The sequence below is a fragment of the Hippoglossus stenolepis genome, chromosome 1, assembly GCF_022539355.2.
Source record: "Hippoglossus stenolepis isolate QCI-W04-F060 chromosome 1, HSTE1.2, whole genome shotgun sequence".
Classification (NCBI taxonomy): domain Eukaryota; kingdom Metazoa; phylum Chordata; class Actinopteri; order Pleuronectiformes; family Pleuronectidae; genus Hippoglossus; species Hippoglossus stenolepis.
In genome coordinates this window covers 2,657,490-2,671,367 of record NC_061483.1, presented here as the reverse complement: position 1 = coordinate 2,671,367, position 13,878 = coordinate 2,657,490, and the positions used below count along the sequence as shown (strand labels likewise).

The 13,878-nt window shown below is 42.8% G+C and overlaps 2 protein-coding genes across 2 annotated transcripts; both read right to left on the bottom strand.

The window, feature by feature from the left end:
* Positions 1-3,223: 3,223 nt before the first annotated feature.
* Positions 3,224-6,916, bottom strand: LOC118111244 (putative C-type lectin domain family 20 member A). Its single transcript, XM_035159679.2, has 4 exons — positions 6,714-6,916; positions 5,768-5,991; positions 4,127-4,446; positions 3,224-3,549 (listed from the first exon to the last, which is right to left on the bottom strand). Exons 1-4 carry the CDS (start codon positions 6,914-6,916, stop codon positions 3,361-3,363), a joined length of 936 nt encoding a protein of 311 aa, XP_035015570.1. The 3' UTR covers positions 3,224-3,360.
* A 2,877-nt stretch (positions 6,917-9,793) lies between these two features.
* foxr1 (forkhead box R1) lies at positions 9,794-13,476 on the bottom strand. The gene is made up of 7 exons (XM_035160157.2): positions 13,215-13,476; positions 12,921-13,013; positions 12,316-12,539; positions 11,519-11,587; positions 10,478-10,605; positions 9,954-10,186; positions 9,794-9,850 (listed from the first exon to the last, which is right to left on the bottom strand). Exons 1-7 carry the CDS (start codon positions 13,333-13,335, stop codon positions 9,828-9,830), a joined length of 891 nt encoding a protein of 296 aa, XP_035016048.1. The 5' UTR covers positions 13,336-13,476; the 3' UTR covers positions 9,794-9,827.
* Between the last annotated feature and the right edge of the window lie 402 nt (positions 13,477-13,878).

The following is a 13,878-nucleotide window of genomic DNA, read 5'->3' as shown; positions in this document are numbered from 1 at the left end:
TCAGTTTGTGTCACTTGAGGCGAAACCTCCTCCTCTGGATTCTCTCCTGTGCTTCACTGCTTCGCTCCTTCTTTCCCCAGTGAGGTCCACAGCCATGTCACTGTTTAACACGTTTACCAGACAATCTGATGACCTGAGTCTGGTCCTGAAGGTTGCAGATCCAGTCTCGGCTCTTGGCTCAAATCATCTCCCTTCCACATCCGCCCCGTCAGTCTCTCACTGCAGTAAACACTGCCAGCTGTCCCATAAAGACGGCACCAGGCGCAGGAGACCCAGTCCAGACAGATGAGGGAATGGATTCAAGGTGAGTGACGTCAGGGAGGAACTCGAGGAGGCTGAAGCTGGTGGTTTGCTGGAGGCGAAAGAATGTCTCAGGAAAACTTTCTTTGTTTCAGTATAACAAGCTTTTTTTTTCAAAATAAAATAAGCAAGAGAGTGTGGAAAATACAGAGTCACTTAAATATTGACTTTAATCACCGTCCTTCTCTGCCAAAGCAGTTCTGTGTTTTTTCTCACTCTCTCGTCCTGACAGTATTTTCTTGTCAGATGTTGAGATAAAAAAGACGACCTGGTGAGATCATGTGTTCACTGTTTCCCCAGTGATTCATTAAAAAGAAAATACCTGAGCAACTGCGCAACTCGGGAGCAGGATACGAAGTCTGAGCGTCAGGTTTATAGAACCTCAGAGGGTGAACAGCTCCAGCTGATCCACACAGAGTCCGTACGTGATCACATCCGCAACATAAACTCAACTCTGACGTCAACTTTTCCAGAGGTGAAGGTGAGAGTGAACCAGCCCGACTCTGATTTCCACTTTGGCTGTCGGCTGTTTTCTTTCCCTGTACAAAATAACTTGGATCAACAAACAGTGAATTAAATAAGAACCAGTAGCACCACAGTAGGTTGTCAACGTCTCTAAGGCAGCTGGGGGGGCAGAGTTCAGATTTTAGGGTTCGTCAGATCACTCAAGTTTTAGCTCAGCGGAAAAGTCTGAGGTTGAAGGTCATGAATTCAACACAAAGCAAAGCATCATGGGAAACATCCTCCTCTCCGATGGCTGATACAGTTCAGTGTGTGTGTGTGTGTGTGTGTGTGTGTGTGTGTGTCAGCAGCAGGCCTGTGTGTGACGAAGTCTGCCACCTGGTGTAAATATACCAGCACTGCATGTTAAAAACCAGAGAAACTCAGTGAGTTCATTTTCTTTTATCATTATTCACTTTGTTTGGACCCAAATGAATAAAGTTTGTTCATCTGAAAGTTAAAGTTATGACACAATTGATGACATTAACTTTAATTTAGTTTATACCATCATGTTTTGCCTTTTTAAAAAGGCATAAATGAAATGTATTTTCCTGAGAAGCAGCTGCTGGTTTTGTTAATCTCAAATATTAATATAAAACATCCATCTGGTTGTTACTGGGAGAGGAGGTCTGGTACACAAGTCACCAGTCCACCACAGGTCTCAGATAAAACATGAAAAAATACATAAATAAATAAAAATATATGACATTATAAATGAGTTTATTGATTAAAGGCGCATGTTACATTTACCTCTAGAAAGTTTCAATGAGATCTAACATGTTGAAGGATTAAACATTTTAAATAAAAAAAGTTTTCTTATTTTTCTTATCATAATCATTTTTATTTTGGAAAAATAATACACTTTATCTATAAAGCACTTAAAGCTACTAACTTTAAAACATTAACATTGAGTAAAAGTAAAAAATGAACCCAGGCAGGGATGAAAGCTCTTTTTAAAACGAATGATTTAAGAAAGGATATAAAAACAGGAGCAGATGTTATATTTCTGATCTGGTTAAATCGTTCTGCTAAACCTTGATGGTCGTCATTCGCCGATCGACTATAAAAGACGACTATAATGTTTTCGTCTTTGAGTTTGTAAAAGTCCTGAATGTTACTTCACAGACTCAAAGTGACGTCACCAGCACGAGATGGCAACGTTCGTATCGGAGATATTTTAGCTTCATTTATGTACAGTTGCAGTTACAGTTGTGTTCCATCTGTATCTGTGCGATTTGTTTTATGAAGTCCTGTTTTTCCTAAACCTGCTGACTGCACTGAAATAACACAGAACCACGACGTAACATAAACAGACTGAAATGATGTCATTCGGCCACACACACACACACACACACACACACACACACACACACACACACATCTGTGAAACACTCATCAGCCGCCAGCTTCATTAAACACAATCTGGGATCAGTTTCTCCACTGACTCCTGTATCCTTCGTCCAGTTTTAAATACGGAACAGATCTGAGCTTCTATTAATTTAGGGTTTGTTGTTTTTATCTGTTTCCAGAATCAGAGAGTGAGATCTTCTCTCTCGTCACAGACATTTCACTCCCAAGATAGCAGCAGTGTAATGCCAACGCCTGTGTGTGTGTGTGTGTGTGTGTGTGTGTGTGTGTGTGTGTGTGTGTGTGTGTGTGTGTGTGTGTGTGTGGCTGCAGTGAATCACAATGTTTCTCTGCACAGCAACGGTCACTGACAGGCAACAGGTTCATCTCCAGTGTTTCCATTACAACACGGTGTGAGCTGATCCCTGCCTCCATACTTAGCTCAAATAAACAGCTCAGTTTCAGGCCTGAAGCTACGACTAAAAGTTTTTTTAAGAAAATAACTACTTCTCACTTGATTTATATCGTCAGCGATCTCGGAGCTCAGCAGCTAGGCCAAAATCTTCAGGTGTAGACGGACGATATCTGGGCCAAGACTCCATCTTCTGTTAGACGCACACTGTTTACGGCCGCACACGTTTCTTTTATCACACAAATGTTTAGTTTAGCTAATCTCGATTACCAACCCGCCTGCAAATGAATGCAGATACATTTAAAAGCCGATTATAACGCAGATTCTAACGTAAACATTTAGCAGTTTTGGTCTCAATCTCTAGTATTTAGAGTCAAATAGACCATTAAGCACTGTTTGCATTGGGGCATCATGGATACAGTTTGATTGACAGCTCTTACCGTACAATGGGTGCAGGTCGCAGGTGTAGGTGGGCGTGCCCCCAGTCAGGCTCCACCCCTCGCTTGTCCTACTATGGTTACTTCTGGTTTAAAGAAAACCAAGATGGCGCCGGACAAGAGACGTCAAACTGGAGGCTTTAGACAGCAGCTCTCAATTTTATTTTTTAAGGGTTTTCTAATGTCCTAATTACAAAGCTGAGATGGAAGATGAGATTGAGTTAAAATAACATTTTTAGAAGAAGTTTCATCGAAGTCTTCCGTAAATACAGTTTGACATCTAGCATCTAAAGATCCAAAACTCAAACTGAGTCATTGGACAGAGGCGGTGGAAGCAGAACATTCTGGTGGTGTTGAAGGTCATTAAAAGGTGTAACAAAGGAAGTTCCTTGTCTCCGAACAGTCTCTGATCTCGACGCTGCCGGTGTCTTGCTTGGATAAGGTTCCACAGTGCTGCTGCTCCAGGGGGCAGACGGGCAGGCCAGAGTACAACAAGACTGCCCCGTTCACCCACAACCAATCACCGGCCAGGAATCGAAGGCCTGTCCACACCTGAGGACAAGAAACAACCGATAAAGCTCCGTGGATGACACATGCTGCAAAACCTTTTCCCGACAGCCCACCGTTGTAAAAGCTATTTAAACAAGGTCGACCATTACGCTTTATACTATTGATTTTTAAAACATTAAAGTAGGGTTATAATAATATCTCACCACGGTCCGATGACTGCACGTTCTGTGTGCGCGCTGGAAGTAGAAACAAATCAAACAAATAAAAGAAAGAAAGCTGGACGACCCGAACATCACAACACGGTTCCAGCAAATCAGCAACAAGGGCCTTCATGCTACTGCGAGACAGAGATCTCTGAATCGGAAACCGCGATTCCCCCGTGAACGGTCATCAACAGTGTGCTGATCTTTCTTGGAGCGATTTTTATTAAAAACGTGGATCAACTGTTACATCTCAAACGAGTCATCATCATTCCTATGCTAACGAGGGAGGACGAGGTGATGGATGTGGGGGTGGAGCTTCTGTAGGAGCAGTAACCCCAACTTTTAGGTTTGATATTTGTAAATTCCCTGTTTCGTAAAGTTAATTCCAGCTCACAGAACATGTTGCTGAAACCCACCTCGTCAGTGTCGGCCTCCATGACCCTCTTCATCATGTAGCTATGCTCCTGTCCAGGCTGCACGCTGACCAGCTCGTGGTTCCTGTTCCCCCCCCTGAGCGCTCTGCAGTGTTCCAGCGCCTCCTCCCACGTCTTGTTCTCCTTCACCAGGACCAGGTTGTCCCAGTAGCAGAGGACGGGGAAGCGGGTGGAGCAGTTTCTGGCGGACATCTTTTTACCCAGAGAAGAGATGGAGGCACAGTCGCCTTTGTTGTTGCTCGGCTCAGCTGCTGACCAACGTCTGTACTCCGACAAGCCTCTGCTCCACTTCCACGCTCCCTCTGCAGGACAGATGGGGGAAGTTTAGCAAGGCAGACGAGGTGAACATCTGCCTGTTTATTTTTTGTTAGAAAATTGATGAATTGAACAGCAATGAACAGCTGCATCCACATCACTTCATTTTCACACTGCTATAGATATGCCTGGTTTGCACATTAACTAGTTTTAGAGCTGCTGAAATGGAGACTGTTGGAAACGATTACGAGGACACAACAGCTTTCTGATCGGGTCTCTGCGCTCACGCCGTAGCCTTTTGCTGCCTCGAAGCCAAAATGTTTGGGCGTAAAACTTTTGTTTTAAAAAATGCCATTTTCAAACAAAATACATCGCAGAATGGATGTAGCCCCAGAGTAAGAAATGAAGAAACAAATAACGTGTTTTAAGAGCTGAAATTAAGACATTTATTCACCTCAACACTTTCTAAACTTCTTGTGTCCTCAAGGATTTTCAAAGCTTTTCATTAAGAGGGAAGTAAAAGTGGCCGACTTGAAGGCGCTGGGCTCTTTTCTTACACCAGACAAAGCGGCACCAAGTGTCTTTGCTAGCTTTATGTCATTATCGATTAATGTCTGAATAGCAAATGTTCGTGCGTCCATCTGAGCACATATGGGCGTCGTCAGGCGCGTAGACACATGGCCATCGTAGGGCGACGGGAAGTGAACGTACGACTGACCAATAAAACCTGGTCTGAAGTCATTAGTGCCGCGTTTCACTGTGGTTTCAAAGACGGATTATCAGGTGCAATATGTGCTTTCATAGGCGAAGGCACAGTCTGTTACAGACAGCAGCAGAAACGATGGAGCAATTATCAAATGGAGCTGTTAAAATATCAATCTGCCATTATGAAAGTGCATCTGGCTTTTAAATAGGAGAGATGACACTGTAATTGGTTTATTATGTGTTGTGCTTATGGAAAACACCCGTGATTAGTTTAGTGAAGCACTTCTGAAACACGCCAGCGACGTTTTCTTGTGACTCATCCTAAATGCAGCCGCTCCATGAGCTTATACGGTTAAAATAAAGAATAATTAATTAATAGTTGGAGGACTAAGTTTGTAGCACAAGTCTTTTACAAGAAATACAAGATAGCTATCAGAAAAATAAAGTCTATAAATACTATTAAACCTCTAAAAGGGTTTTTTCAAATCATACTTATAAAAGATGGGACGACCTTTTTTATTTTTGTTTTCCTACAAGTATACAAAGATGTCTTCAGACTTTCTCCAGAGTTTCTCTTTCACACATGAACAAGTAGTGGATGAGTTCCAGTTTGTCCACTGAGCCCATTAGAGTTCATGAAAACATGGCTGGTTTGTGTTTTACCGTCTCTGTGCAGTCCCGTCCAGACAGGAAAGTCCTGTGGAAGTATCGCCTTCTCCAGGTCGGAGCCCTTTTTGAAAGTTGACAGATCGGTGTGAACGTCCTTGCAGTACGTCTGGGCCTCCGACCACGTCTTGGACTGAGGTATAAACGTGTAATGGTAATGGTCGTCGTGGGGGTCGTGACAGATGAAGAAATAATATCGGTCACAGGTGGTTCCGTAAACACTTTGAAGAGAAAAAAATAAACTGAATTACAGTGGAGAAATTTGATGCATTCAATCACTTTATTCTTTTGTACATGTTTATTTGATCTCTCTGGATTTCAACTTCAATCTGGTTTTACCAGTTTTATCAGAACACAGCGCGACTCGATACAACTTCTTATCTCGGTGACTGTCGTCTTTCTTTAGGCCACCGCAAAAAAAACATCGGTTGCATAGAGATATAATCACCGTGAAAGAGAAGGTGCCGACCATAACAAGGGTTTTGTTTGAATCCACTCAGGCGGAGTGTGTGTGGGGGGGTGGTTGGATCAGATTTGACTGTCAAAGTTATCTGCACTGAAGATTATATAGTCAAAGTTTTTCATCAAATCAAACAGAATTTTCATTATTACTGTTCACGTGTGTGGTTTATATACAAATGTGAATGATTAACTGAGCTGCTGTTATTTTTTTCACAAGTTCACAACTTATCAAAATAAAAGCTCTGTTATTCAGCTTGATGTTTGGCATTACAGCAACAAGACGAACGTTGTGCTTTTAGTTTCAAGAAAACCTGATGAAGAGAAAAGGGATTCCATCTAAATCTGCGCCGAAGTTTAATTCTGATCCAGGACTGACGGAGTTTATCAGTACTGAATGGAATTAGATGCACTGGACACATCACATGTCAAACACCTCCTTCATGCATAGAAACTGTTCAGCAGTTAGAAAACACAACCACACCTTGAGATCACGTCAGAAGAAACATGGACGCAGCCGTCACTGGAGTCGGGTTCATCATGTGCCCAGGCCCTGAAGCTGGTTCCATCTCTGTTCGACCAGATCCAGTGAGTCCAAGAGGAAAAGTTGATCCTCTCTCTGAACAGGCCGATCCACGCGTAATAATCCTTAATGTTCAGACCGTCTGAATCCGCCTGTGAATACATGATGGCCAAGTCACGGTTGTATGCGCTGTTTGGAGAAGAAGAATCAAAGTTGGTATTCGCACAGCGACGAGTCCGAATACACAAAAAACTAAGTGACACCAACAGCAACAGATGTTTGGGGACGTGAGGTTTTACTCGTTTGTTACATTTTCCTTTCTCCTGTTTTTCTACATCCTGGACGATGCAGTGATTTATTTACATGAACCAGTCAGTCAGTCTGCGGCCATTTTAAACTACACCAAGCTTAGGCTCCATATCTCTCAGTCTTCACCTCCCGTCAAAGGCTGCCAGTTAAATTTAAGATATTTTAAAAACTTTTAAAGCTCAGCACGTTCTGGCCCTCGGTTAAACAACGGAGCCATTCACGCCAAATTCTCCAAACTATGATCTAAGATCTTCCAATCAATAATTCCTAAATCAAGGCTGCTAACTAAGGCTGCTAACTAAGGCAGCTAACTAAGGCTGCTAACTAAGGCTGCTAACTAAGGGTCACCAGGGCCCTGAGGACATTACACATTCCTTAGTACCTGTTTTAAATGGATTGCTTAAAACATACTTTTTACAAGACATACTTTAAATACATGATTTTAAACTATTTTAATGGTTGTGGTTTGTTTTTACAATTTTCTTTGATGTTATCCTTTTTAACACTTTCTTAATTTTACACTCAAGCTTCACTTTGAATAAGTCTGATTTATTTGTCGCTACACGTTACAGCGAACATGGGCATCACAGGTTACGTTTGAAAACATGACACGTCCATGTGACAAAGAAACATAAATCAGTAGGCAGCCATAGATGAATAAAAGCATTTGATTGCTTTTGACAATCATGTGACTTGAGAAGAGAAGCTCACCTTCTGCAGAAGCTTTGCGCTTCCTGCCAGGTGTAATGAAACGTTCGGTAATAATCATAATGTTTCCTCAGCACTGGTCCCAGTCCAGACTCTGCAGGAGTGCAGAGGAGGAGGAGGAGGAGGAAGGGCCCAGAGAGGCCGCTCTTCATCATCACGATAACGCTGCCGGACAGAGAGCATCATTGTGTTATTAAACCATATGTGCGTCTGTGTGTCGTGAGGTTAACAAACACACAAACAAAGCAACAAAACTATTTTTACATCCTCAATCATCCGCTGCTCTTTGAAGGAAACGGTGCTCGGGCAAATAATTAAGTTATATCTGGAGATGGATGACGTCTAAATTAGAAATATCTACGATATCTATATATCCACTTTTAGGTTACATGGTCAGTCGTGGACCCCAGGATCACCTGAGGAAGCCCACGGCCAATCACGTTTTGGTATTTAAGGTTACAAATGCACGCCTGGATTCATCTTTTGGTCGTGATATATAGTTTACTCCTGCAAGTGATTTTCTCCAGCATAGGATCAATAAAATGTCTTAATCTGCTAAAAACAGCCAATAACTGACAAAGAGGTGTCGGCCTGCGTCGTTACCTGATGTGAGACGTCTTCAGGGATGATCCGCCGCTGCTGCTCGATCAGCCTCCAACTTTCAGCTGTACGACTCACTGCTTTGTATCTGGACATTCATTTGACGAGCAGACACTCACAGGTCAACTATCAGCTGCACAAACCATTTGACTCTTGGCAAATGAGCCAGAGATTTACCTACAGACCTGACACAGTAAAAACATTATGACTCGAGACGCCGGGTCGCAGGCAAATGAAAGCTGCTGCATGGTGGTCGTGTTCGGCCGCCCTGGTCACACGAGGAGATGCGAGACGTCGGCAGGAAAGTTAGAAAACGCTGCTTGGGATTTATTGACCTGCGTTCAGCCGTAAAATAAAACATGTTTATGGTGCCATTACTTTCTGAGGGACGTGAGTTTAGGAGACGCTGAACTGAACATGGCAAAAAATTAATCTGTTCCAAGAGAAGAAACTGAATTTACTGAGCCTACATTTAGTTTTTCTCAGAAAACTCAGTACAGACAGGATTTTTAATAATGAAAGTTAATAGTTTATCATGTAACAAGTCACTGTTAATGTCGGTTGCACAGATACTCATACACGTTTATATCTCATCCGATAAATGACAAGAGATTCAGGTTGAAAATGCTGAATCGTTTTGTTTTTCCAGCACAGAACATCGGTTTAGTTCCAGACGTCTCTGTATGTGGCTCGAATATCTCAAATATCATCGTGTTGGTTGTCGTGCGTTTGTCGTGCGTTTTGTTCATGGCCAGAAAAAGTGCAGGGCTGAATTTGTTGGACACGTGATCCAATATTAATAAAGTTTGAATGAACAGGCGACCAGCGCTCCGTAGCGGATAAACTCCAGGAGCCGTCGACAACTGGGTTCGAAATCGCTGCCACGTCATTTTGCTAATTACATTTTATAAACAAGCCGTTTTCTCCAGTTCAGCTTCTGTGTAGTTTAGCTTCACTGAACTAGTTGAAGAAAGAAATGCAAGTGAGCTGGATTTTAAACATTTGTTCTCATTTACGTAAAGAAAGTTATCAGCCAATATGATTTTCTACCAACGTACGTCAAGAATCCTGTATCAGTTAAGTAATAACATGTTCGTCTACGTTCGGCTGAACATGGCCACGTCGAAGAGCCGGCAGTCGCAATGTTTGTGAGCATTCAGGCCAACTCACCTGTAGCTATGTAGCTTAGCTGAATAGCTTGTAAAACAAATAACTGGTGAAGAGAAACTAAAATTGTTTGCATTAAAGAAACGTAAAATAAAAAGCAGCTCCAACGAAACCAGACAAACACAAATAATGAATTTATTCAAAGGGACGTTAAATTAAACATCTTCACCTGAATCCACTTTTTTGGTAAATAAATCAAAAATATTCCTTATGGATCTTCAAATATTAATGAAAATTAAATAAGTTGCAAGAGAACATTCTGCATATTTAGCTTTATTATGCATTATGCTTTCAGAGCAAACTCTGAATTATATCTGAAACAAAGAGAAAAGACACCATTAGTAAACATTGTGACTAGAAATCTTAGTCACAGATGATCAACCCACAGTTTCCTTCACGCCCCCCCCGCCCCCCCACCTGGGTGCGACATGCTCCTCTCCAGCTGCTTGGACGATTCCAGCGTCAGCGTTCGGATCTCGTCATGCAGCCGACGTTGTCCGTCCAGAGTCAGGTGCCAAAAACACGACTTCCTCTTCTCGTCTCTGCGCAGCTGGTTGCAGGTTTTGCGGAAGCTGTTGCTGAAGCACAGGTTGTGTCGGATGGTGTTTTTCCAGCCGTCAGGAGCCGTCTGAAAGAAGGGGAAGTGCTCTCTGGAAACGGAAAGAGAGGACTATGAGGAACCAGGGGGCGCTCAAACCCCCCCCACACACACACACACACACACACAGGCCATGGTGCAACATGTTAGAATCCTGCAACTCCACCATTAGAGACGACACACGTTCTTTAAAAAGTTCTTTCCTAACAGCCTCCTCTAAAATGTCTGATTGGGTGCCTTCCAATTGGTAAACAGAATGAATGCTGGAAAATCTCATGGCGCACGACCTTTAACCTTCACATAAAACCGTTGGGCGCATTTTAACACGCGATCACATAATGACCTGATGAAGTTGTAAATCTGCTGGACTTTCAGGCTCCCGCTGTGGCTGCTGTTGAGCGCCAAAGCGATGAGGATGCAGTAATTCACCGGCGGACGGGGCCAGCATTCTGGCGTAAGGTTCTTACTGTCCTGCAATAAAAAGGTGAAAAATAAAACCCATCACTAATTCCACTTACGTTGCGTGTGTGGATTTATCTGACGACATTTCCAGAGCACTGGAAGAAACGTGCAAGACGCCGCCATTACGGCTCAAACTAACACGAGATCTTCAGGAAAGTATGAACTTCTCAACACTTTGAAATCACGCTTTGAAAAGCACAATACATTTACATGTCTGCATGTTTGCCCTGTGGTTTTATGCCACCTGTGCAGTTTTAGTCAAAAGACATTTTCCCAGACTCATGAAGTCACTGTGACCTTTGACCACTGAATTTGAATCAGTTCATGAGTCTAAGTAACAACTGGTTCGCTAGATACAGACTTGAGATATCATCTTCCAGAGGTCACCTTAACCTTAGACCTAAATCTAATCACTCAGTGAGTAGAAGTGAACATTTGAGCCAAATTTGAAAACATTCTCTCAAGGCGTTCTTAAGATAACGTGTTCACGAGGCAAAGTCAAAGTCTCAGTGACCTTAACCTTTGACCAAATTATAATCAGTTCATCCTTGAGGCCAGTTGAACACTTGAACCAAATTTGAAGAAATATTCTGAAGGTGTTTATGATATTTTGTGTTCAGAGGAATGAAACCCGAAAAACAATGCCAACCACCACTAGGCGGCGCAAGCGCAGGGGCATAACAACGAATCTACTTCCTCAAGACTGTCTTCGTGTTTGTGTAGCGTAGTATTTTTTTTTTTTTTTTGCTCAATTCAATTAGTGTCCAAATATTACTAAATGCTGATTGCAGAGTGAACTCCTGAGAATCAACCTGAGCTGCTCATCTGTCACAGTAAGAGTTTGAATGAGTTTGAAAGATATGAAAACATTTGCGGCTCCTCACTGAGTGAACCTGGTGGATCACAGGTCTGATGTCCTCACCCTGACTTTGGTGGTCCTCCCCTTGCGCCTGTTCTTGGCCGGTCGACGGGAGACGTCTTCATCCTTGATCTTGAAAACACTCACATAGTTTGTGTGCAGAGTTTTGTACAAACAGTCTATGGTGCAGAGTGAAGCTCGAAAACTTTGTGTTCATCCTGCCTGGTGACGATATTATTAGTTAAATGTACGTAAAGTTTGAACGATTCACTGAACTGATGTTATTTCTTCACAATCTTCTGACCCAAGTTCACAACTTTTCAAAATAAAAGCTGCATAATTCAGCTAAATATGAAGCAACACAGCAACAAAATGAATGTTGTGCTTTTACTTTGAAGATAACCTGATAAGGAGAGACGAGATTCTATGAACGTTGTTGCCATGACAGAGATCCGTCTGTGTCAGCGTGTGAAATAAAAATAATCAAACTATGAAAACAACATGGTGACGATTTTTGATCCGATGTTTGAACGAGTTACCAACGTAGAAGAAGACGTGTTTATCTCAGCCCTCCGCCCCCCCCGACCGATAGAGAGCGATTGATTCAGTTTATTGCCAATATTGAACATATCCTGAGTCCAAATCACACCAAACTCGATACTCTGCGTCCTCAGGCAATTTACGATAAACCATCCAAGTGTGAAGCTGATGAGATGAACGCTTTGTGAGATACGCGTTCCACAAACAGACAGACTGTGGAATCAGTGGGGGGATTTCTACATCTCACAGAGTAGATGCAGGTCGAGGCAGGATCTACTCTGTGAAGCTCAGAGAACAGAGTGAGTGCTGAAGGACTGTACCATGTCCTCAGTGGAACCAGGGTGCAGCAGTTCCTCCTGGAGGGCAAACACGTGGAGCTCCGCTGTGGCTGCATGTTGTTTGTCTGCAGGACTCAGCAGAGACGTTTGGATTTCCTCTGCAGGTTCACAGGAAAGCTGATGATCTGCTGCACGTGGTCCGTGTGGGATCGGGCAGACGATGTTTGGATTCACCAGCAGCCACGGACTCGGCTTCACAAAGGTGTCTGACGGACAAACGAAGAGAAAACATGGCAGACTTTTAAACTTTTAAAGTAAATTTACTTTAGACCTGATGGGACAAAACAAACCTACAAACACTGAGCAACGCAGAACAGGATTCTAATAAAAGGGAAGAGTTCAGATAAATACCTTTTAATAATAATGGAACAAGTCACATTAACAATATAACTGAGGCAGATCATTTAATGTAAAATAAGAAATAACAGTGGACTGAACAGGAAAAACCACAATCACAGTGTAACCTCTGTGAAAATGTTCCATGAATTAAAAGTTTCTCAAACAGAAAACATGCTTTTGAATCAGGTCGGTCCTGCAGCTGTAAAGTGACAAACGTCTCGCCTCGGTTTTTCTTCCTCTCAACTTACCTGATGTCTTATCGTAGAAAACAAATTCATCTTTCCTCCTCGAGGCTCTGACTGACGGCCTCTGCACCACGTACTGATCAACCAGTTTCTCATCTGTCAGCCACAGTGAAACACAAACATCACAGGTTTTTCCACATTTGAACTTTAAACTGCTGATTCAGACTTTAAACTTCTTTTTCTTCCTGAATGCAAATGTGAAGTGGAACTTGTTTATTCTGAATCTTCTCTGTGGTGATCTGTGTTTCTGTCCTCTGTGGTTTTCTCTGCCAAACAAAAGAAAGAAAATCTCGTCACCGTGGTAAAACTGGTCGGAGATGGTTGCCAGCTTCAGCTCCTTGTCCAGGTCCCAGTCTGTGAGGCCCACAGTGCCGTGCAGGTCAAAGAGCCGAGCGCTGGTTTTCAGATGAAGGGTCATGTCTGGATGTGTTTGATTCTGAGTGTAGCAGCAGCAGGTCTGAGGAGCCGCAGGTTTACTCACAGGCCGGATCCTGCAGCTGCAGCTCAACAGCCTGATTAGACTTCATTAAACCTGGAGAGAGTTCAGCCGGTGCTGAGACACGCGTATGTCTCGAGTACCCACATGAGAATAAAACAAAACTTTGTGTTTCATACGTTCAACTGAGTCATAATCATTAAGGGCCTGAGTCTTGATCAAGTTTGATCCAGTAAATACAAACGCCTGGTGCCACAAAACTGAGCTTAATATGCACCAGCTGAGATAGTGTGTGGATCTTCATTAACAAAAAGTAAAGTTCAGATTTTTGCGGCAAAAAGCCCTTTCAAATGATCTTTATTTAAATTCACAGGCTGCCAGGGGATTTTCAAACGTCGCCGGAGAAGCGTTTGTTGGAAAATATCTCAACTATTTAAATTTCATACGGACGTATTGAGTCCTGCTAAATGCAGAACTTAGGGGCGTTTCAAGGGACTTTGGGGGCCCAGGGCAAAAGGGACCTGG

Excerpts from the sequence above, each read along its gene's own strand:
- LOC118111244 (XM_035159679.2), bottom strand. The coding sequence starts at position 6,916 with ATGTATTCACAGGCGGATTCAGACGGTCTGAACATTAAGGATTATTAC. Across the intron at positions 4,447-5,767 it reads GACGGGACTGCACAGAGACG|AGGGAGCGTGGAAGTGGAGC; the intron begins GTAAAACACAAA and ends TCTGTCCTGCAG. Across the intron at positions 3,550-4,126 it reads TGGAGGCCGACACTGACGAG|GTGTGGACAGGCCTTCGATT; the intron begins GTGGGTTTCAGC and ends TCTTGTCCTCAG.
- foxr1 (XM_035160157.2), bottom strand. The coding sequence starts at position 13,335 with ATGACCCTTCATCTGAAAACCAGCGCTCGGCTCTTTGACCTGCACGGC. Across the intron at positions 11,588-12,315 it reads CTGGTTCCACTGAGGACATG|ATCAAGGATGAAGACGTCTC; the intron begins GTACAGTCCTTC and ends AGTGTTTTCAAG. Across the intron at positions 10,606-11,518 it reads GGAGGACCACCAAAGTCAGG|GACAGTAAGAACCTTACGCC; the intron begins GTGAGGACATCA and ends TTTTTATTGCAG.